This window comes from Heterodontus francisci, chromosome 2 (genome assembly GCF_036365525.1).
Source record: "Heterodontus francisci isolate sHetFra1 chromosome 2, sHetFra1.hap1, whole genome shotgun sequence".
NCBI lineage: Eukaryota > Metazoa > Chordata > Chondrichthyes > Heterodontiformes > Heterodontidae > Heterodontus > Heterodontus francisci.
Window position 1 is genome coordinate 69,640,783 of NC_090372.1, and position 25,010 is coordinate 69,665,792.

The following is a 25,010-nucleotide window of genomic DNA, read 5'->3' on the forward strand; positions in this document are numbered from 1 at the left end:
TGTAACTCCTGGATCCCCTTCTACCACTGCTGCTGTTTCTGTAACTCCTGGATCCCACTCCACCACTGCTGTTGTTTCTGTAACTCCTGGATCCCCCTCTACCACTGCTGTTGTTTGTGTAACTCCTGGATCCCCCTCTACCACTGCTGCTGTTTCTGTAACTACTGGATCCACCTCTGCCACTGCTGCTGTTTCTGTAACTCCTGGATCCCCCTCTACCATTGCTGTTGTTTCTGTAACTCCTGGATCCCCCTCTACCACTGCTGTTGTTTCTGTAACTCCTGGACTCCCTTCAACACTGCAGCTGTTTCTGTAACTCCTGGGCTCCCCTCTACCACTGCAGCTGTTTCTGTAACTCCTGGACTCCCCTCTACCACTGCTGCTGTTTCTGTAACTACTGGACTACCCTCTACCATTGCTGTTGTTTCTGTAACTCCTGGATCCTCCTCTACCGCTGCTGCTGCTGTTGTAACACCTGGACTCCCTTCTACCACTGCTGCTGTTTCTGTAACTACTGGACACCCTTCTACCACTGCAGCTGTTTCTGTAACTCCTGGACTCCCTTCTACCACTGCTGTTGTTTCTGTAACTCCTGGATCCCCCTCTACCACTGCTGCTGCTGTTGTAACACCTGGACTCCCTTCTACCACTGCTGCTGTTTCTGTAACTCCTGGATCCCCCTCTACCACTGCTGCTGCTGTTGTAACACCTGGACTCCCTTCTTCCACTGCTGCTGTTTCTGTAATTCCGGGATCCCCCTCTACCACTGCTGCTGTTTCTGTAACTCCTGGATCCCCTTCTACCACTGCTGCTGTTTCTGTAACTCCTGGATCCCACTCCACCACTGCTGCTGTTTCTGTAACTCCTGGACTCCCTTCTACCACTGCTGTTGTTTCTGTAACTCCTGGATCTCCCTCTACCACTGCTGCTGTTTCTGTAACTACTGGATCCACCTCTACCACTGCTGCTGTTTCTGTAACTCCTGGATCCCCCTCTACCACTGCTGTTGTTTCTGTAACTCCTGGATCCCCCTCTACCATTGCTGTTGTTTCTGTAACTCCTGGATCCCCCTCTACCATTGCTGTTGTTTCTGTAACTCCTGGATCCCCCTCTACCATTGCTGTTGTTTCTGTAACTCCTGGATCCACCTCTGCCACTGCTGCTGTTTCTGTAACTCCTGGATCCCCCTCTACCATTGCTGTTGTTTCTGTAACTCCTGGACTCCCTTCTACCACTGCAGCTGTTTCTGTAACTCCTGGACTCCCTTCTACCACTGCTGCTGTTTCTGTAACTCCTGGATCCCCCTCTGCCACTGCTTTTGTTTCTGTAACTCCTGGACTCCCTTCTACCACTGCTGCTGCTGTTTCTGTAACTCCTGGACTCCCTTCTACCACTGCTGCTGTTTCTGTAACTCCTGGATCCACCTCTACCACTGCTGTTGTTTCTGCAACTCCTGGATCCCCCTCTACCACTGCTGCTGCTGTTGCAACACCTGGACTCCCTTCTGCCACTACTGCTGTTTCTGTAACTCCTGGATCCCCCTCTACCACTGCTGTTGTTTCTGTAACTCCTGGACTCCCTTCAACACTGCAGCTGTTTCTGTAACTCCTGGACTGCCTTCTACCACTGCAGCTGTTTCTGTAACTCCTGGACTCCCCTCTACCACTGCTGCTGTTTCTGTAACTACTGGACTCCCCTCTACCATTGCTGTTGTTTCTGTAACTCCTGGATCCTCCTCTACCGCTGCTGCTGCTGTTGTAACACCTGGACTCCCTTCTACCACTGCTGCTGTTTCTGTAACTACTGGACACACTTCTACCACTGCAGCTGTTTCTGTAACTCCTGGACTCCCTTCTACCACTGCTGTTGTTTCTGTAACTCCTGGACTCCCTCTACCACTGCTGCTGTTTCTGTAACTCCTGGATCCCCTTCTACCACTGCTGCTGTTTCTGTAACTCCTGGATCCCACTCCACCACTGCTGATGTTTCTGTAACTCCTGGATCCCACTCCACCACTGCTGCTGTTTCTGTAACTCCTGGATCCCCTTCTACCACTGCTGCTGTTTCTGTAACTCCTGGATCCCCTTCTACCACTGCTGCTGTTTCTGTAACTCCTGGATCCCCTTCTACCACTGCTGCTGTTTCTGTAACTCCTGGATCCCCTTCTACCACTGCTGCTGTTTCTGTAACTCCTGGATCCCACTCCACCACTGCTGTTGTTTCTGTAACACCTGGATCCCCCTCTACCACTGCTGTTGTTTGTGTAACTCCTGGATCCCCCTCCAACACTGCTGCTGTTTCTGTAACTCCTGGATCCCCCTCTACCACTGCTGTTGTTTCTGTAACTCCTGGATCCCACTCTACCACTGCTGCTGCTGTTGTAACACCTGGACTCCCTTCTACCACTGCTGCTGTTTCTAACTCTTGGACTCCCTTCTACCACTGCTGCTGTTTCTAACTCTTGGACTCCCTTCTACCACTGCTGTTGTTTCTGTAACTCCTGGATCCCCCTCTACCATTGATGCTGCTGTTGTAACACCTGGACTCCCCTCTACCACTGCTGCTGTTTCTGTAACTCCTGGATCCCCCTCTACCACTGCTGCTGCTGTTGCAACACCTGGACTCCCTTCTACCACTGCTGCTGTTTCTGTAATTCCGGGATCCCCCTCTACCACTGCTGCTGTTTCTGTAACTCCTGGATCCCCTTCTACCACTGCTGCTGTTTCTGTAACTCCTGGATCCCACTCCACCACTGCTGATGTTTCTGTAACTCCTGGATCCCACTCCACCACTGCTGCTGGTTCTGTAACTCCTGGATCCCACTCCACCACTGCTGCTGTTTCTGTAACTCCTGGATCCCCTTCTACCACTGCTGCTGTTTCTGTAACTCCTGGATCCCCTTCTACCACTGCTGCTGTTTCTGTAACTCCTGGATCCCCTTCTACCACTGCTGCTGTTTCTGTAACTCCTGGATCCCCTTCTACCACTGCTGCTGTTTCTGTAACTCCTGGATCCCACTCCACCACTGCTGTTGTTTCTGTAACTCCTGGATCCCCCTCTACCACTGCTGTTGTTTGTGTAACTCCTGGATCCCCCTCTACCACTGCTGCTGTTTCTGTAACTACTGGATCCACCTCTGCCACTGCTGCTGTTTCTGTAACTCCTGGATCCCCCTCTACCATTGCTGTTGTTTCTGTAACTCCTGGATCCCCCTCTACCACTGCTGTTGTTTCTGTAACTCCTGGACTCCCTTCAACACTGCAGCTGTTTCTGTAACTCCTGGGCTCCCCTCTACCACTGCAGCTGTTTCTGTAACTCCTGGACTCCCCTCTACCACTGCTGCTGTTTCTGTAACTACTGGACTACCCTCTACCATTGCTGTTGTTTCTGTAACTCCTGGATCCTCCTCTACCGCTGCTGCTGCTGTTGTAACACCTGGACTCCCTTCTACCACTGCTGCTGTTTCTGTAACTACTGGACACCCTTCTACCACTGCAGCTGTTTCTGTAACTCCTGGACTCCCTTCTACCACTGCTGTTGTTTCTGTAACTCCTGGATCCCCCTCTACCACTGCTGCTGCTGTTGTAACACCTGGACTCCCTTCTACCACTGCTGCTGTTTCTGTAACTCCTGGATCCCCCTCTACCACTGCTGCTGCTGTTGTAACACCTGGACTCCCTTCTTCCACTGCTGCTGTTTCTGTAATTCCGGGATCCCCCTCTACCACTGCTGCTGTTTCTGTAACTCCTGGATCCCCTTCTACCACTGCTGCTGTTTCTGTAACTCCTGGATCCCACTCCACCACTGCTGCTGTTTCTGTAACTCCTGGACTCCCTTCTACCACTGCTGTTGTTTCTGTAACTCCTGGATCTCCCTCTACCACTGCTGCTGTTTCTGTAACTACTGGATCCACCTCTACCACTGCTGCTGTTTCTGTAACTCCTGGATCCCCCTCTACCACTGCTGTTGTTTCTGTAACTCCTGGATCCCCCTCTACCATTGCTGTTGTTTCTGTAACTCCTGGATCCCCCTCTACCATTGCTGTTGTTTCTGTAACTCCTGGATCCCCCTCTACCATTGCTGTTGTTTCTGTAACTCCTGGATCCACCTCTGCCACTGCTGCTGTTTCTGTAACTCCTGGATCCCCCTCTACCATTGCTGTTGTTTCTGTAACTCCTGGACTCCCTTCTACCACTGCAGCTGTTTCTGTAACTCCTGGACTCCCTTCTACCACTGCTGCTGTTTCTGTAACTCCTGGATCCCCCTCTGCCACTGCTTTTGTTTCTGTAACTCCTGGACTCCCTTCTACCACTGCTGCTGCTGTTTCTGTAACTCCTGGACTCCCTTCTACCACTGCTGCTGTTTCTGTAACTCCTGGATCCACCTCTACCACTGCTGTTGTTTCTGCAACTCCTGGATCCCCCTCTACCACTGCTGCTGCTGTTGCAACACCTGGACTCCCTTCTGCCACTACTGCTGTTTCTGTAACTCCTGGATCCCCCTCTACCACTGCTGTTGTTTCTGTAACTCCTGGACTCCCTTCAACACTGCAGCTGTTTCTGTAACTCCTGGACTGCCTTCTACCACTGCAGCTGTTTCTGTAACTCCTGGACTCCCCTCTACCACTGCTGCTGTTTCTGTAACTACTGGACTCCCCTCTACCATTGCTGTTGTTTCTGTAACTCCTGGATCCTCCTCTACCGCTGCTGCTGCTGTTGTAACACCTGGACTCCCTTCTACCACTGCTGCTGTTTCTGTAACTACTGGACACACTTCTACCACTGCAGCTGTTTCTGTAACTCCTGGACTCCCTTCTACCACTGCTGTTGTTTCTGTAACTCCTGGACTCCCTCTACCACTGCTGCTGCTGTTGTAACACCTGGACTCCCTTCTACCACTGCTGCTGTTTCTGTAACTCCTGGATCCCCCTCTACCACTGCTGCTGCTGTTGTAACACCTGGACTCCCTTCTACCACTGCTGCTGTTTCTGTAATTCCGGGATCCCCCTCTACCACTGCTGCTGTTTCTGTAACTCCTGGATCCCCTTCTACCACTGCTGCTGTTTCTGTAACTCCTGGATCCCACTCCACCACTGCTGATGTTTCTGTAACTCCTGGATCCCACTCCACCACTGCTGCTGTTTCTGTAACTCCTGGATCCCCTTCTACCACTGCTGCTGTTTCTGTAACTCCTGGATCCCCTTCTACCACTGCTGCTGTTTCTGTAACTCCTGGATCCCCTTCTACCACTGCTGCTGTTTCTGTAACTCCTGGATCCCCTTCTACCACTGCTGCTGTTTCTGTAACTCCTGGATCCCACTCCACCACTGCTGTTGTTTCTGTAACACCTGGATCCCCCTCTACCACTGCTGTTGTTTGTGTAACTCCTGGATCCCCCTCCAACACTGCTGCTGTTTCTGTAACTCCTGGATCCCCCTCTACCACTGCTGTTGTTTCTGTAACTCCTGGATCCCACTCTACCACTGCTGCTGCTGTTGTAACACCTGGACTCCCTTCTACCACTGCTGCTGTTTCTAACTCTTGGACTCCCTTCTACCACTGCTGCTGTTTCTAACTCTTGGACTCCCTTCTACCACTGCTGTTGTTTCTGTAACTCCTGGATCCCCCTCTACCATTGATGCTGCTGTTGTAACACCTGGACTCCCCTCTACCACTGCTGCTGTTTCTGTAACTCCTGGATCCCCCTCTACCACTGCTGCTGCTGTTGCAACACCTGGACTCCCTTCTACCACTGCTGCTGTTTCTGTAATTCCGGGATCCCCCTCTACCACTGCTGCTGTTTCTGTAACTCCTGGATCCCCTTCTACCACTGCTGCTGTTTCTGTAACTCCTGGATCCCACTCCACCACTGCTGATGTTTCTGTAACTCCTGGATCCCACTCCACCACTGCTGCTGGTTCTGTAACTCCTGGATCCCACTCCACCACTGCTGCTGTTTCTGTAACTCCTGGATCCCCTTCTACCACTGCTGCTGTTTCTGTAACTCCTGGATCCCCTTCTACCACTGCTGCTGTTTCTGTAACTCCTGGATCCCCTTCTACCACTGCTGCTGTTTCTGTAACTCCTGGATCCCCTTCTACCACTGCTGCTGTTTCTGTAACTCCTGGATCCCACTCCACCACTGCTGTTGTTTCTGTAACTCCTGGATCCCCCTCTACCACTGCTGTTGTTTGTGTAACTCCTGGATCCCCCTCTACCACTGCTGCTGTTTCTGTAACTACTGGATCCACCTCTACCACTGCTGCTGTTTCTGTAACTCCTGGACTCCCTTCAACCACTGCTGCTGTTTCTGTAACTCCTGGACTCCCTTCAACCACTGCTGCTGTTTCTGTAACTACTGGATCCACCTCTACCACTGCTGCTGTTTCTGTAACTCCTGGATCCCCTTCTACCACTGCTGCTGTTTCTGTAACTCCTGGATCCCCTTCTACCACTGCTGCTGTTTCTGTAACTCCTGGATCCCCCTCCACCACTGCTGCTGTTTCTGTAACTCCTGGATCCCCCTCTACCACTGCTGTTGTTTCTGCAACTCCTGGATCCCCCTCTACCACTGCTGCTGCTGTTGTAACACCTGGACTCCCTTCTACAACTACTGCCGTTTCTGTAACACCAGGACTCCCTTCAACCACTGCTGCTGTTTCTGTAACTACTGGATCCACCTCTACCACTGCTGCTGTTTCTGTAACTCCTGGATCCCCCTCTACCACTGCTGCTGTTTCTGTAACTCCTGGATCCTCCTCTACCGCTGCTGCTGCTGTTGTAACACCTGGACTCCCTTCTACCACTACTGCTGTTTCTGTAACACCAGGACTCCCTTCTACCACTGCTGTTGTTTCTCTAACTCCTGGATCCTCCTCTACCACTGCTGCTGCTGTTGTAACTCCTGGACTCCCTTCTACCACTGCTGCTGTTTCTGTAACTCCTGGATCCCCCTCTACCACTGCTGCTGTTTCTGTAACTCCTGGATCCTCCTCTACCGCTGCTGCTGCTGTTGTAACACCTGGACTCCCTTCTACCACTACTGCTGTTTCTGTAACACCAGGACTCCCTTCTACCACTGCTGCTGTTTCTGTAACTCCTGGATCCCCCTCTACCACTGCTGCTGTTTCTGTAACTCCTGGACTCCGCTCAACCACTGCTGCTGTTTCTGTAACTACTGGATCCACCTCTACCACTGCTGCTGTTTCTGTAACTCCTGGATCCCCCTCTACCATTGATGCTGCTGTTGTAACACCTGGACTCCCTTCTACCACTGCTGTTGTTTCTGTAACTCCTGGATCCCCCTCTACCACTGCTGCTGTTTCTGTAACTCCTGGACTCCCCTCTACCACTGCTGCTGTTTCTGTAACTCCTGGATCCCCCTCTACCATTGATGCTGCTGTTGTAACACCTGGATTCCCTTCTACCACTGCTGCTGTTTCTAACTCTTGGACTCCCTTCTACCACTGCTGCTGTTTCTGTAACTCCTGGATCCCCCTCTACCATTGCTGCTGCTGTTGTAACACCTGGACGCCCTTCTACCACTGCTGCTGTTTCTGTAACTCCTGGATCCCCCTCTACCACTGCTGCTGTTTCTGTAACTCCTGGATCCCCCTCTACCACTGCTGCTGTTTCTGTAACTCCTGGACTCCCTTCTACCACTGCTGCTGTTTCTGTAATTCCTGGATCCTCCTCTCCCACTGCTGCTGCTGTTGTAACTCTTGGACTCCCTTCTACCACTGCTGCTGTTTCTAACTCTTGGACTCCCTTCTACCACTGCTGTTGTTTCTGTAACTCCTGGATCCCCCTCTACCATTGATGTTGCTGTTGTAACACCTGGACTCCCCTCTACCACTGCTGCTGTTTCTGTAACTCCTGGATCCCCCTCTACCACTGCTGCTGCTGTTGTAACACCTGGACGCCCTTCTACCACTGCTGCTGTTTCTGTAACTCCTGGATCCTCCTCTACCGCTGCTTCTATTTCTGTAACTCTTGGATCCACCTCTACCACTCCTGCTGTTTCTGTAACTCCTGGACTCCCCTCAACCACTGCTGCTGTTTCTGTAACTCCTGGACTCCCCTCTACCACTGCTGCTGTTTCTGTAACTCCTGGATCCTCCTCTACCGCTGCTTCTATTTCTGTAACTCTTGGATCCACCTCTACCACTCCTGCTGTTTCTGTAACTCCTGGACTCCCCTCAACCACTGCTGCTGTTTCTGTAACTCCTGGACTCCCCTCTACCACTGCTGCTGCCGTAAATCCTGGAACCGCTCTATTGCTGCTGCTGTAACTCCTGTACCGCAGCCCCCTCCCCCCCCCGCCCCCGCCACACCGCCTGCTGCTGTGACTCCTCTACCTCCCTCTGCCCCTGCACCAGGACTGTAAACCGACTCGACTGAGCGGAAGCCATGTCCGCGGCAAGACACCAGGTGATCACAAGGTTTAGCGATGCCTCCCAGGAGATTCTCCTCCAGGCTTGCTTGATCCCCTGGGCGATCCTCCTTCCAAGGGATGGCAAGAAGACATCCTCCCACCTGACCAAGCAAACTGGACAGTGATCGCAGAGAAGGTCAGCAGCTGTGGGGGCCACCTCCTGGAACAGGGTTCAGTGCCACAGGAGGGTCAATGACCTCCTTCGTTCTGCCAAGGTGAGTCCTCCATACCTATCTCCTCTTTGGGCTTCCATGTGGCTACGTGGGATGGAGAGCTACATGGGGAGGGAGTGAACACAAAGGCGTTGGCGAGGGATGAGGTATCACACATCCTATCAGATGCATGGCTGCATCTCGGCAACAGGCAGCCTTCTTTCAGAGCTCACTCCCATTACATCCCCTGAGTGCAGACATGGGGAGGAGCCATCAGGGGACAAGATGTTAGAGACCAATGCTAGCTGATATTTACCCTTCCCGTGCACTGTCCTTGCAGAAATGAACTTGACTTGGGACCTGTCCGTTGCTACTGCCCTCTGAATATGCGCTAATGCCACTCAGTGCCTACTGCAGAGAGCCCAGCACGCAAGACTGAGCCTCCCCGACCCTTCCATCCAGGAGTGAGCCCACCCGTGCAGAGAGCCAGAACCACAGGCCGATAATGGCCTTCGCTTCCCCCTTTTCCTTAATCCATTGCTTCCCATGGCTGCTTTCCCACAGCATCACTGAGGCCACAACTCGGTGCCGCCACCTCTAAATGGCTGGGGATATGAAGGCACGTGATCCCTGTTCGCTGTTGACTAATCTGAAACCCCCCCTAAAATTGGCTTCAATTCAATGTAAATGCATTCTAACTAGCTGTTCACCAATTAAAATTGCAGTCCTGCCGCGCTGTGGCGGCAAGCCGCCTTTGAGCTTTTCCTCCGCTAACAAAATCCAGAACGGACGTCCCAATGTCAGGCCTCCGGGCCAGCACATCCACATTGTTTTTTCAGCCCCCATGCCTCCATTCCCACTCTTGCTGGCTGGATAAAATTCATCCAACTGTTTCTGGTTAGTAAAGAAAAAGATGGTACCTCTCACATCCTCAGGATGTTCCAATGTGCTTTACAGTCAAAATTTACCTTTGAAGTGTAATTGCTATTATTTAATAGACAAATATGGCAGCCAATGTACACGCAGCCCACAAATAGCAGTGAGATAAATGATCAGATAGTGTTGCTTGAGAGATAACTGTTCACCAGGTCATAGGCAGAGCCTCCCTCCTCTTCTTCATGTGGTGCCATGGGATCTCATGTCCACCAGAACAAGTAAACCTGGTTCAATGTCTCATCTCAATAACCGCACTTTGACAGTGTAGCATTTCCTTGGTACTGCACAGCTAATCTGTCGCAGCACAACCCCACCACAGTACAGCTTGACACGTCTGAGACGTTGCCACACCGCTAATTGTACACCCATCCCATCTACCCTGGCGGCATTCCCAGCATTTGATCCAAGGCAGGAGCTGATGACTCCCTGAGGTAATGGCTCTTTTAGGACTCCTTGTGGGCCAGAAGTGAAGGAATGCCCCATAGCCCCTCAAGGAAGCCTTTGGCACCCCAGCCCTGAATGCCAGCCTTCCTGATCATCAGCCTCCCCCTAGCCCTCCCAATCAACAGCCTCCTCTCCCTCACGACTGTGAGCCTCACCCAACTCTCATGATCAACATCTTTCTCCCAGCCCTCATGATCGCAGCCTGGAGTTGATGTTCCTTTCCCAATCTGTGGCCGCCTGTTACAAGTTTTCCCTACTGGCCACCAGCCAGCAATGCTCCCTTTAAAATTTTGGTGCCCTGTGCAGCCCTTTTATTAGTGCATGGTTCCTTTAAATTTTTTACACAACCGTGCAAACATGCTATTAATCCAAGAACGCGTACTATTAATCCAAGAACAAGCCCTGCACGGTAAATGTCAGGTTGATGCGTGGCCGCGCATCTGTACAACGTAGTCGGAACATTGTCGGCCAGGCTGTCCATTTGGCTAGGTGCCAGGCAGGAAGCAACAGACTAATATGCCAATAAGATTGTTACTGCTGGGTTCTCTGGACAATTTCGGCCTCCCTGTAGTCTCCTCGGCTGCTACACATGAGAAGAGTATTTCGGGTCCTGGATGTAGTGTAGGAGGAGGTAAATGGGCATGTCACGTCATGTCACATGTGAAAGTGTGCGGGAAGGGCATCTGAAAGTAGGGTTGGTGGAAGAATGCACAGGATATGAACATTTTTAGCTATCTATCACACAAATCCAAATTGTAGTCCAGGCAGTAATGTTGACCTGAGCGAGGAACTCAATTCTGACTATATTTTTGTCATTTAGGTTTGTCTAAATCCTGATATTGTGCTCCATGGTCACTGTAACTTTACCTTGTACATAGAACCTGTTTTGATGAAATTTTTCTCCAAGACATTGTCCAGTGCTGGGTCCAGTTCCTCTCCTACATCTTCAATAAGCAGTGGTCTGCCAAGAGATAGGCCATCCTCTAGGTGGTTTCTGAAGTATTTGTGATTTAGGGAAGTGATCTGCAAATATGACATTAAAAGGTGCATTAAACCACATTCATACATTTTGAATTTAGTTTTCTACTCTTTTACATCACTAATTTAGATACACTAACAAATTTCTGTGCATTCATTGTTAACCGACTTTAGGTTGTATGTCACATTGCAAAATACCAACTCACTGGGCCATGCTGCAATCATGTACAACAGTAAAATAAAGAGAAATAGTACATTTGGGCCAGAATTTTATGCAACCCACCCTCCCCCAACCACTTTAGAACTGGACTGGAGGCAGTGGGGGAATGGGTTGCATAAAATCGAATGGTAGGCGGGAGGTGTTGTTCTGATCACCTACCTGCCCCCCACTGCCATTTTACCAGCAGCGAAGGAGGTGGGAAATGGCCTGCCCAGCTCAGCCCAATTAAGGCCCTTAAGTGGCCAATTAATTGTCACTTAACAGTCTCTTGCCATCGCCGCTGGCATCTCACCAGCAGCGGTTGGGCACTTCACTACCTGGGGCTGCAGGCTGGGCAGGTGGGGCGTCCTCCTGATCGGGCACCCTGTGCCCCATTGAGAGGCCCCACTGTGGCACAAGGCAGCCCTCCTGGAGCACCTCCCACTGCCCTCCTAATCAATCCCCATCTTCCTCTCCGGGATCCAGCCGATATTTCCCGGCGCGGCCCGAAACCCCACTCACCTTTTGGTGCTGGAGCCCCTCGTTCTTGTAGCTGGGTGCAGTCCCAGCTGTTACCACTGCTCCCAGTGGTGCTGCTGGGACTAAGAAGCTGCTGGTTCTCTGATTGGCTGGTCGCTCTTGGAGGCGGGAAATCTTGCCTCAGAGGGATGGAGGCCCACACCAAGGCCAATTAAGGGCCTGGATCATGCAAAGTCGCTGCGTGGCTTCCAGACCCGCGCAGGCGGGCTCTCCCCTGACTTTTCATGCACTGCGTTGGGACTCCATCATAATGTAAAATTCCACCCTTGGTTTACAAACTTTGTGGCTGCATTTTTAGTGGAACATTATTATTGTCGAATTCTTTAGACCTTCTTTGATGGAAAGAAGTTGGTGAAATTATATGCTCAGTAAGGGAAGGGTTGTCAATCGTGCAGGTTGCAACATTTGTGGCATTTAATATCTGCACCAAATACTCTCACTTTAGATATAGCTTTGGCCAAATGCATCATAATTGCAGTTCTCAATACAAGAAAGACACTATAATGCTATTTTGCAGCTGCATAGAATAAACGGACTATAAAAGTAATACAAAAATTGCAGCATGTAACGCATGAGTGAGTACACATATGAAAGATTGAAAGGAATCTTCAATTGGTAGAAATTAGAAATAAAAACAGAAAATGTTGGAAGTACACAGTTAAAATTTCAAGTGGAGATATTGCATCAGAATTGATGAAATGGCTCAATCAAAACATCGATTGCTTTTCAGATGCTGCTGGATTGGCTGTGTATTTGCATCATTTCCTGATTTTATTGCTATAAATGTAGGGGCTGAATGTCCTGTTCTTGCATCTGGTAGTATTGGAGCAGTTGAGTACAACAAACAAGAGAAATTGTACAGGATGAATTGCAAATCTGTAAGGAAGCCTGTCCAGTTTTCTGTCCATTTAAATGAATAGGTAAAAAATCAGAAGCACTCCCTGCGACCCGATATCTAGGCAATCCAATGTACCCAAGCACTAGAACAGGAAAATCAGCACATCCTTTTTAAGTTAATTTCCTTATTAGTCCAACAAATACAGAAATTGAAACACTCCCTTCACAATTTCATATGCTTCAATTTCAGAACATTATAAAAGTTAAATCTTCTCTCATTAAGGGTATTATGAACTCTGATAGCCATCAGGGGAATCAGTCTTCATGTCCCTAATGCCATAGATGAGTATAAACTCACTAAATGTCTTTTGCCAATACCCTTGGTTACTTTAATGCCCAGAAATACCATATAACATGGCTTTAAAGAATTATCAGTAATAACAATTAAGCTTACTATTTGGTATCACATCATGTTGCTGGAGGACGAAAGCAAAACAAAATAAAAATAAAAATAATGAAGTGAACTGAGATGTGATGTTGTGCAAATACACATGAACAATGTCACATTGACCTTTGATCTCACATGGTTCCTCTATTCTCTTGGTCTCGATCACAGTCACCATTAGACCATCTCTAATCATTTCCTTCTATCCCTCATCACCCATGTGTTATATGTTGGTTTGCTACACTGCCACCTTATTTAATCTAGCCATAGAGATTCTTAGTCTGTAGTAGTTAAATACTAATCATTACTGTATTATAACTATTTACACTCCACACTAGCCTGTATGACTCCTCCAAAAGTTACGCTGACATGTGATCTCTTACATCATCATGGTAGGAAGTATTTTTTACACTCTCTCAAGATTAACCCTTTCAGACCCTTATACTACACCATGTTCCCATACTCATTTCCAACCTCAGTTTCTTCTGCATCTGCCCCTGGAAAAAAAACTCTCCCCCAAGTCACATAAAACTGCACATTCAAACTCCAAACTGCCTACCCATTCACCCTCCATTTGTCATGATACATCTGCAGCTACCAATCTTCACAATAACTCTCTTATTTTCACCGTTGATGACTTTACAAAACCTTTACTCTCTCCCATGCCAGTTCTTGCCTCTGGTATGACCAGCATCTTTGTCAGAGGTGCAGCAACAAAAACAGAGAGTTCTGATGGAAGGTTACAGACCTGAAACGTTAACTCTGTTTTTCTCTCCACAGCTTTTTGGGGGAGAGAGTTCCAGATTTCCACTACACTTTGTGTGAAAAGGTGCATCTTGATATTACCCCTGAACGGGATAGTTCTAATTATAAGGTTATGCCCACTTGTTCTGGACTCTCCCACCACAGGAAAGTGTTTCTATCTACTCTATTAAATCCTTTAATTGTTTTAAACACCTCAGATAGATCACCCCTAATCTTCTATAGTCAAGGGAATACAGCCTCGTCTCTGCAACCTATCTCACAACTTAACCCTTTTAATCCTGGTATCATTCTGGTGAATCTGAGTTGCACCCTCCAAACAAATATATCCTTCCTGAGGCTTGGTTCCCAGACTGAATGCAGTACTCCAGATGTGGTCTAACCAGAGCTCTTGACAGCTGTAACATAACTTCCAATCCTTTGTAATCCAGCCCCCTTGAGATAGTTGTCAAAATTCCATTAGCCTTTCAAATTAGTTTTTCTGTCTATCCACTAGTAATTTCATGATTTCTGCACTTGGATCCCTAAATCTCTCTGGTCATCCACAGTTCCTAGCTTCTTTCTTAGGTCCAAAGTGGATGTCCTCACACTTGTCCACACTGAACTCGATCTACCACAGTTTTGTCCACTCACAATCCAACAATGTCCCTTTGCGACTTTCTGCTCTCATCTACATTATTTATTGTGCCACCTAACATAGTGTCATCAGAAAACTTAAACATGTGACTCTATATTCCTTCATCCAAATCATTTATAAATATAGTGAAAAGCTGAGGCCTTAGTGCAGATCCCTGAGGGACACTATTAATCATATTCTGCCAATTTGAGTGCATACCAATTATCCTATCTCATGACCAATTTCCTTTACATTTCTCCCCATTGACTTAAGACCATTGACTTAAGAACATAAGAAATAGGAGTAGGGGCAGAGGACACGGCTCCTCGAGCCTGCTTCACCATTCAATATGTTCATGGCTGATCTTCTTCCCCAACTCCACTTTCCCGTCTGCTCACTATATCCCTTGATTCCCTGAGAGACCAAAAATCTGTCTATCTCAGCCTTAAATATACTCAATGGAGCATCCACAACCCTCTTGGGTAGACAATACAAAAGATTCACAACCCTCTGAGTGAAGAAATTTCTCCTCATCTCAATCCTAAATGATCGACCCTTATCTTTGTAAATAGCTGAGGCCCCAGCACAGATCCTTGCAGCACTCCACTAGTTACAGCCTGACAACTTGAAAATGCCTTGTCTATCCCTATTCTCTGCTTCCTGTCCATTACCAATCTTTCATCTATGCTAATATATTACCTCCAACTCCAAAAACCCTTATCTTGCATTTTAACCTTTTGTGTGGCAACTTGTCGAATGCCTTTTGTAAATCCAAGTATACTTCATCTACTGGCTCCCCTTTATCTACCCCACTAGTTACATGCTCAAAAAAACTCTAACAAATTTTTCAAGCATAATTTCCCTTTCATAAAAGCATGTTGACTTTGTCTGATCATCCTATAATTTTTTAAGTGCATTGTTAAGACTTCCTTAATAATAGATTCCAGCATTTTCTTGTTGACTGATGTCAAGGTTAACTAGCCTGTAGTTCCCAATTTTCTCTTTCCCTCCTTTCTTGAATAGCAGTGTTACATTTGCTAACTGCCAATTCACTGGGATCATTCTAGAATCTAGGGAATTTTGGAAAATGATAACCAGTACATCTATTATATCAGAGCTATCTCCTTCCAAACTCTCGGATGTAGACCATCAGAACCTGGGGATCTTTCAGCTTTTAGTCCCTTAAATTTCTCCAATTATTTTTTTCTGTTGATATTAATTATCTTAAACTCATCACTCTTATTAGTCCCTTGGCTACGCTATATTTCTGGTATATAATTTGTGCCTTCTACTGTGAAGATAGACACAAAATATTTGTTCAACATCTCTGTCATTTCCTCATTCCCCATGATAATTTCTCCGGTCTCTGCCTCTAAGGAACCAATGATTACTTTAGCTACTGTCCTTTTTATATAAAAGCAAAATACTGCGGATGCTGGAAATCTGAAACAAAAACAAGAAATGCTGGATTCACTCAGCAGGTCTGGCAGCATCTGTGGAAAGAGAAGCAGAGTTAACATTTCGGGTCAGTGACCCTTCTTCGGAACTGACAAATATTAGAAAAGTCACAGATTATAAACAAGTGAGGTGGGGGTTGGGCAAGAGATAACAAAGGAGAAGGTGCAGATTGGACCAGGCCACATAGCTGACCAAAAGGTCACGGAGCAAAGGCAACCAATATGTTAATGGTGTGTTGAAAGACAAAGAATTAGTACAGATTAGGTGTGAATATACTGAATATTGAACATCAGCAAGTGCAAACCTGAAGAAAAACAACCTGAAAAAAACAGTGGGTAAGCAAACTGAACAAACTAAGATGAAATGAAATAAATGCAAAAAAAGATTGTAAAAAATGTAAAAAGGAATGCAAAGAAAAGGAAGAAAAAATAACTAAAAATGAAAGTAAAGTGGGGGGCTGTCATGCTCTGAAATTATTGAACTCAATGTTCAGTCCGGCAGGCTGTAGTGTGCCTAATCGGTAGATGAGATGCTGTTCCTCGAGCTTGCGTTGATGTTCACTGGAACACTGCAGCAATCCCAGGACAGTGATGTGAGCATGAGAGCAGGGGGGAGTGTTGAAATGGCAAGCAACCGGAAGCTCAGGGTCCTGCTTGCGGACTGAGCGGAGATGTTCCGCAAAGCGGTCACCCAGTCTGCGCTTGGTCTCCCCAATGTAGAGGAGACCACACTGTGAGCAGTGAATACAGTATACTACATTGAAAGAAGTACAAGTAAATCGCTGCTTCACCTGAAAGGAGTGTTTGGGGCCTGGGATAGTGAGGAGAGAGGAGGTAAATGGGCAGGTATCACACCTCCTGCGATTGCAAGGGAAGGTGCCCTGGGACGGGGACGAAGTGGTGGGGGTAATGGAGGAGTGGACCAGGGTGTCGCGGAGGGAACGATCCCTTCGGAATGCTGACAGGGGAAGGGAGGGGAAGATGCGACTGGTAGTGGCATCACGCTGGAGGTGGCGAAAATGGCGGAGGATGATCCTTTGCATATGGAGGCTGGTGGGATGAAAAGTGAGGACAAGGGGAACCCTGTCACGGTTCTGGGAGGGAGGGGAAGGGGTGAGGGTAGAGGTGCGGGGAATGGGTCGGACACGGTTGAGGGCCCTGTCAACCACAGTGGGGGGAAATCCTCGGTTGAGGAATTCTTCACACCCTACCTCCTGTAAGGACTCCATTCCATTCTCCCAGTTTCTCCGTCTCTGACGCATCTGCTCTGATGATGCTACCTTCCATGACGGTGCTTCTGATATGACCTTTTTCCTCAACCGAGGATTTCCCCCCACTGTGGTTGACAGGGCCCTCAACCGTGTCCGACCCATTCCCCGCACCTCTACCCTCACCCCTTCCCCTCCCTCCCAGAACCGTGACAGGGTTCCCCTTGTCCTCACTTTTCATCCCACCAGCCTCCATATCCAAAGGATCATCCTCCGCCATTTTCGCCACCTCCAGCGTGATGCCACTACCAGTCGCATCTTCCCCTCCCTTCCCCTGTCAGCATTCCGAAGGGATCATTCCCTCCGCGACACCCTGGTCCACTCCTCCATTACCCCCACCACCTCGTCCCCATCCCAGGGCACCTTCCCTTGCAATCGCAGGAGGTGTAATACCTGCCCATTTACCTCCTCTCTCCTCACTATCCCAGGCCCCAAACACTCCTTTCAGGTGAAGCAGCGATTTACTTGTACTTCTTTCAATGTAGTATACTGTATTCGCTGCTCACAGTGTGGTCTCCTCTACATTGGGGAGACCAAGCGCAGACTGGGTGACCGCTTTGCGGAACATCTCCGCTCAGTCCGCAAGCAGGACCCTGAGCTTCCGGTTGCTTGCCATTTCAACACTCCCCCCTGCTCTCATGCTCACATCTCTGTCCTGGGATTGCTGCAGTGTTCCAGTGAACATCAACGCAAGCTCGAGGAACAGCATCTCTTCTACCGATTAGGCACACTACAGCCTGCCAGACTAAACATTGAGTTCAATAATTTCAGAGCATGACAGCCCCCCACTTTACTTTCATTTTTAGTCATTTTTAGTTATTTTTTCTTCCTTTTTTTTGCATTCCTTTTTACATTTTTTACAATCTTTTTTTGCATTTATTTCATTTCATCTTAGTTTGTTCAGTTTGCTTACCCACTGTTTTTTTCAGGTTGTTTTTCTTCAGGTTTGCACTTGCTGATGTTCAATATTCAGTATATTCACACCTAATCTGTACTAATGCTTTGTCTTTCAACACACCATTAACATATTGTTTGCCTTTTCTCCGTGACCTTTTGGTCAGCTATGTGGCCTGGTCCAATCTGCACCTTCTCCTTTGTTATCTCTTGCCCAACCCCCACCTCACTTGTTTATAATCTGTGACTTTTCTAATATTTGTCAGTTCCGAAGAAGGGTCACTGACCCGAAACGTTAACTCTGCTTCTCTTTCCACAGATGCTGCCAGACCTGCTGAGTGAATCCAGCATTTCTTGTCCTTTTTATATAGTTGTAAAAGATCCTACAGTCTGACTTCAATAGGGAGAGATATAAAATGGACCGTTGACTCACTAGCTCCCGTTTTACTATACCACAGAGTATCAAAATCTATCCCATCATGTTTTCTAACTTTGTCATTTCCCATGCTATGTATTTATAATGTTATTTTTAGTGGTAAATATAGTGGATGGGTGGGTAATCAAGGTGACTACTCAAAGGATCTTAAAATATTTTTTTTTAAGGAATATGACTTGTTTACTGTATGGAGATTTGGATTTTTTGGAAGATAGTGAATTTTGTGTGTTTTTTGATTGGTTGCTTTAGTGCATTTGACATTTAAGTTAAATAACATGCTCCAAATCCAACACATGTTGGACATGGATCAGATGTAAAACTTTTGATGATATAGATAGATGAAGCTCATGTGGTAACTCAACTGTTGACTGAAACGTGTAACAAAAGAGAAAGAACACTATCATACCTGAAGTTCATTCTTAACCTCTTTATTTTTTATCCATATCTTGCCCTGGTTTTGTGGATCAATCAGCAAGGGGTAACGAGCTGCTTTGGTAACAATGATTCCATTCTGGATAGACAATTCATCATTTGGTAAACCTTGTAAGTTCCATTCACCAATTGTTGGGATGTCAATTAGCATTTCTGTAAGGTTCAAGTTGTTGGCAAATGGAATCTTACGAGCTTTCATTTCTTTTTCCCAATCTCTCAACAGCAAATTACGGAACTCTTGATTAAAGGGGCCTGAATAGGACAAAAAAGCAGTGGCCAGCAATGCATCACCTGAAACAAAAAATCGAAAATATAAAAGCATTAGCAGTGCAAGCTCTTTGATTAATGTTTGAAGTTACATTAATAGCTTCAGATTTCTTATGCACTTTTAAAAGGATAGCGACAGAGTTCAGCGAACTGGAGTTGTGGGACCGCCCAGGTCTAGAGGAGAAGGTAAGATCAATAGTCTGGATTTGATAGTTCAGAAGGGTTATAGCACAAAAGAGAAAAAAGACTTATTTATATAGCGTCTTTCATTACTTCATGTTGTCCCAAAGTGTAGGAACCATAATGTATGAAATGCGACACCCAACTGTGCACAGGTAGCAATGTGATAATGATCAAAACAATTGCTTTTTTAGTGATGTTAATTAAGGGTAAACATTGGACAGGACGCCAGGGATAATTCCTATACTCTTCTTCCAAATCGTGCCATGCAATTTTTACATCCACCTGAGAGGGCAAAGGGGCCTCAGCTTAACGTCTCCTCTGAAGAAAGGTCTGCAGGTATAGCTGGAGAGAGATGGCAACAACCCAAACAAAAACTCTGCTAGATAATTCTGAGAGTGAAAGCATTAATTCAGCCTCGGTTCTTAAAACACTTAATAAAGGATAGTTTTGTCTTTGGTGCATCTTGTGAATGGAACTCTCCAGTGCAGTCAAGCGGAAATGAGAGCAGTTATTAATACCTCTGCCCAGAATTTCATGAGCTGCGTCAAAATAATGTATATGATTCTGCATCTGGACAAGTACAACGTAAGACTGTTGAAGAGATGAAAGGGGTCATTCCCAGCCTCCTATCACAGTTTCCTCTGCCTATAGCCACTGGGTGCCCGAACAGAGGGGTGACTGAAGAAACCTGGTGGTTGGTCATGTGTCAAGGTCCTTTACATTTCAGAGGGTTTGTCAGGGACCTCAGGCAGACCAAAGATTACAAAAGATAAAGGTACCAAATTCCTTCAATATTTCACTGCCACCCTAACCCAACCCCTTCCCTGTAACCCCAGTCCACTCAGCATGATCTTGGGGGCCTGGTGTAGCTGAAGCAATTCAACAAAGCAGCTATTCCACTGATTCCTTCCTTGTCCTCCCCATCTCAGTGCAAGGGTCAGCCTGTGTTGAAATGCCTCCGGTTCATACAAATAGCCCAGGCCAAGAAAACCATGGGCGCTCCCACTGCACAATACCCCACTCCCCTGCACCGCTACCACCCAACCCCTGTAAGAGGAAAAACACATTTTCTTCTTTTGCTTTGTTGATGTTGTTCTTCAACAAATGGGGCAGGATTACGATCTTACTAGGTTTGAGAACCCTATCTTAGATGGAATACAACAGAACTCATTTATTAGCTATTATGTCTGTCTTTACAAGTGCAAAATCAATTTTTGCTCCACACCAGCACTGCATTCATACTGTAAATGCAGATTTAATCTGGAGTGTCAGCCTCAGCTAATACTGGAGTAAAGCATAATGAGACTCTTTAGTAAGAGGGGGTCTCACTTCACTTTGCTTCCAAGTTAATTCAGACATTCACACTTGATTTACATTCAAAAGGTTTAGCTCCATTGCAAAGCTGAATTAGACACTGAACCTGAAGTGAGAATGCACCATAAACCGATCATTTGAAGCCCTTATTACAGTTTGCTGAATTTACATTATATTTGAAACTCATTTTACTGCTCATTTAAAATAAAAGCTACTGCATATTTATTATAGACTGCTACCTTGTTTAATTTTATTAGTTGTTGTTTAATCTTGCATTGAGTCAGTTATCAAGAGTGTGCCCAATTTCATGATTCCAATCAGATTTACATTTATACCAGTAAAATACTAATATTCATATTATTTATTTTAAGATATTCAGAATGTTGTCTCAGCCAATTAGGTTCTTTTTATGCTGTCAAGTAATGCAGTGGAGGGAGTGAAACACTGGACTCATGCACGTGACATACTTATTTTCTACGGCAGAAAGCACAAGCTGTACTAGGACAAAACATATTTCAACTAAAGGTGGAGCTAGTGCTTACCCACAAGCCGTTTGGTCTGCGCTGAGAACTCCTTGCTCTGTTGGGTCCATCGTTCCTTTTCACCTGCCAGCCCGCTGATCAGAGTGGAAGCAGTCTGCATCTTGTGTCGGCAACGTTCAGCATCCTCTAACAGTGCCTAACAACAAGAAATGCTTCAATAGTAGCTGACATTATCAAACATGACAGGCATCAGCTCAATAATATTATCAAACACCAGAAGATCTCCTGAAAACTGATTTAATCTTTAGGTATGCAATAAGTAGAGACTGCATCAAAAGCACAAAGAACAGAGCTCATCCGAAATTGCACTTTGGACCTCATCTGAATAATTCTGGCAAGCTGTGGACTTTGTCTTCACAAGGGTGAGGTGTGTCATCATAACGACTGGTGTAGTCGTAACTCCTACTAATGTAGAAACATAGAAAAAATCTTCGAACCATTCATTATGGTCATCCAACTCAGTAACCTGTTCCTGCTTTCTCCCCATATCCTTTGATCCCTTTCACCCCAAGAGCTATATCTAACTCCTTCGTGAAAACATACAATGTTTTGGCCTCAACCGCTTTCTGTGGGAGCGTATTCCAAAGGCTCACCACTCTCTGGGTGAAGAAATTTCTCCTCATCTCAGTCCTGAAAGGTTTACCCCGTATCCTTAAACTATGACCCCTGGTTCTGGACTCCCCCACCATCGGGAACATCTTTCCTAAATCTACCCTGTCAAGTCCTGTTAGAATTTTATAGGTTTCTATGAGATCCCCCCCACTCTTCTGAACTCCAGCGAATATAATCCTAACCGACTCAATCACTTTTCATACGTCAGTCCCGCCATCCCAGGAATCAGTCTGGTAAACCTTCGCTGCACTCCCGCTATAGCAAGAACTTCCTTCCTCAGATAAGGAGACCAAAACTGCACACAATATTCCAGGTGTGGCCTCACCAAGGCCCTGTATAATTGCAGCAAGACATCCCTGCTCTTGTATATATATATATATATTATATATATATATCACAGTATAGATATGTCTGTGAGAGGTAGTTTGGTAAAGTCAAAGTCAAGTAAGATACTTTCTCATGTTGGTTCCCTCACCAGTTGACACAGGCTCAGACTGGCAGCTATATCCTTCAGGACTCAGCTGATTGTGGTACTACTGAGGCACTCTCAGTAGTCGACATTGAAGTCCCTCACCAGAGTATATTCTGTGCTCTGGTTTTCTTCAGAGCTTCATCCGAGTAATATTCAACAGGGGTCAGTACTGATTCTTCAGTTCATGGGGTGCAGAGCAGCAAAAAGTTTCCTTGACATTACTTGTCCAGTAGCCACAAGACCTCATGCATCCTAGAGGCAATGTGAGCACAGCTATACCAGGTTGTTGCTTTACTCATCTGTGGGACAGCTCCACAACTCAGGTATCAGTCAAATGGGCTGAGATGCTTCATATGATAGCTGGGTTGGTGTCAATCAACATTTTTGCTTATTTTTGAACTGGTAGCAATTGTTCGTCTGAGTGGATGCTAGACATTTCAGAGAACATTAAGGGCTCAGTTTTTAGCCCCAGATGGGGGTGGGCACAGAGGCAGGCAGGTGCAGAATTTTGTGCCGTCAGCTGGCGTGCTGGTTTTCCGCCTCCAACCACATCCAGGCCATTTTCTCGGAGATGGGATTGGGGGGGGTGGGGGGAGGTAGGCAGCAGGGCTACCTGCCTGCAAGTGATGGGCAGCCAATTGAGGCACTTAAGGCCTATTGTTGGAGGTCAACAGGAATTTTCCAGTTGACCTCCAGGTCCCCACAGGCAACAGGGGAGAGTGCAGGTGCCTGGAAGCAGTCTCCTGGCATCAGAGCGGAGGAGGGAGGTGAGCAGTTCAGACAGGATTATAGGCCCTCCCTGTCTACCTGGATTCAGCTACAGGCTGCCCTGTTGGAGGTGTCCTCCCACCATCTCCTCTCACCCACACCACCACCGCACCCCCGCCCCCCCACCCTCCGTCCCCCCAGCCTCCAAGCAATGGTGGCCTGGCTGCAAAGGCCTTTTTTATTTTAAATTTAAATTCAAAAAAGTTGGAGAGAGGATGCCTCCATCTTGGGGCATCCTCTCCCTCACTTACCTCACATGGCAACCTGCTGCTTCTTCAGTACTGGAGGGCCTCCTATTGGTCCTCCAGCTTGACAGCCCACCCACCATCCTTAATTGGATGGTGACCCTGCTCACTGGCCACTAATTGGCTGATTCGGGGAAAATCACAGGTGAGTAACTGTTTCCCACATCATGCAGGCTTATTCCCCCCATTTGAGCCTGACGGCAGGGTCCTGGAGCCCGCGGGGAAAATTCTGCCCTAACAGTCAACCCATAGTATGGGGTTAGAGTCACAAGCTTGTCAGGGATAGCAGACGCCCTTCCTTGAAGGTATTAGTTTGCAGTCAGTTACCATCCCAGGGAAGATTGCAAGATTAGTGCATAGAGCCTTATTAGGATATCTGAAAATATGGAGGAACCAATAAATGAAGGGGAATTCATGACTGTCACATTGCTAACACATTTTATTGATGTCTGTAATATTTAGCTGATGCACCCTATGAGCTATGAAGCATAGGTCAATTGATATCTATTTTCTGTAACTGGTTGTTTCATAACATGTAAAATTTGGGTAATAATCAGTATTCAGCATTTATGGATTTTGACTACACAAAGAGCTAGTATAGCATGGCCAGTGGCCCTAAAAGAAATATATAATTATCCCCAAAATGTATTTTGTTTTAGAAATTTCCTACATTTATTAAAGGATAAGAAGTTGCTTTATGACAAATTGTTTCACACAGTTGAAGCGTTACATATATTTTACAAAAAATAAACAATTTAACTATAGTAATTTAATACTCACTTGTTTCTCTGTCATGGCCTTCTCATATGCTGCCTGTACAATGTCCAGTTCTGCTTGTTTGGCGTCCAACTCTGCTTGAGCCTTCTGGAGATCTAACATGGCTATCGCCAGGCGATTTTCCTGGATTGCCAAATTAGCCTGAAAGAAATATGTACGCATTTTTAAGATATGATTTCAAATACTAGGTAATGAATGCTGTGGGCTTCTCTTTTCTATAAAATAAATTGTTCTACAACATGTCATCATTCACAGGCATGGGGATAGCTTCTGCTTGTTTGCTGATGCCATCGAACATTGCCTCTTCTTTATGTCACTTTACTTCTCAGTCACTTGTCTGATAACAAATCCTGGATGAATCACAGCTTCCGGTAGCTTAGAGCACATATTATCTTTGGCCTCTGGTGCAAACTCTGTTCTCATGTTACTGATTCCATTCCTCGGCCATACTCTCAAGCTGATCAGACTGCTCACAATCGTGTCATACTGTACAATCCTGAGCTCAGCATTAAACCACATATCCTATCCATCATTAAGATCACTTACTTCCCTCTGCAACATCACCCATTTCCACTTGACTCCTGCCCCTCTGCTGCTGAGACATGCCTTTGGCACTTCCACAATTTAGCTCTTTCCTTGCTGGTCTCACATCCCCCTCTCTCTATAAACTTCAACATGTTCAAACCTCTGCTTGTGTCTTGTTCAGAAATATGCCTCATTTGACCATCACTCCCACACTCACTGACTGTCATTAGTATCCTGCCCTCCAACAGATATTTAGAATTCTTGTCATTCTCGAAAACATTTCCTCCACAAGCTCCTCCAGTCCTGTTATCACTCCCAAAAAATCCATTCTTCTGATTCCAACCTTCTATTCATCCATCCCCTCCCATCTGCCCCCCATCTACTCCTCTCCATCCCAGCCCCCAATTCTTCACTCCAAAATTGATAGTAGAGCTTTTAGAAGTATCTGACCTGATCTCTGCAACTTTTTCCATGCA

At 46.7% G+C, this 25,010-nt stretch overlaps 2 protein-coding genes across 5 annotated transcripts in view; both read right to left on the bottom strand.

The window, feature by feature from the left end:
- The window catches only part of LOC137351805 (uncharacterized), a gene marked incomplete at its 3' end in the record, with an annotated part of 43,205 nt that extends 33,201 nt beyond the window's left edge, over positions 1-10,004 (bottom strand). Inside the window, exons 1-3 of the mRNA XM_068016662.1 lie at positions 9,900-10,004; positions 9,285-9,479; positions 8,357-8,501 (exon numbers count right to left, since the gene is read on the bottom strand). Coding sequence (XP_067872763.1) covers positions 8,357-8,501; positions 9,285-9,479; positions 9,900-10,004 — 445 coding nt within the window. The remainder of the gene's footprint in view (positions 1-8,356; positions 8,502-9,284; positions 9,480-9,899) is intronic.
- Positions 1-25,010, bottom strand: part of dnah5 (dynein, axonemal, heavy chain 5) — a 610,401-nt gene that overhangs the window by 181,089 nt on the left and 404,302 nt on the right. For all 4 annotated transcript variants that reach the window (XM_068058833.1, XM_068058843.1, XM_068058824.1 and 1 more), the window contains 4 exons: positions 24,013-24,150; positions 21,136-21,271; positions 18,804-19,120; positions 10,833-10,988 (listed from right to left, as the gene is read on the bottom strand). In XM_068058833.1, coding sequence (XP_067914934.1) covers positions 10,833-10,988; positions 18,804-19,120; positions 21,136-21,271; positions 24,013-24,150 — 747 coding nt within the window. The remainder of the gene's footprint in view (positions 1-10,832; positions 10,989-18,803; positions 19,121-21,135; positions 21,272-24,012; positions 24,151-25,010) is intronic.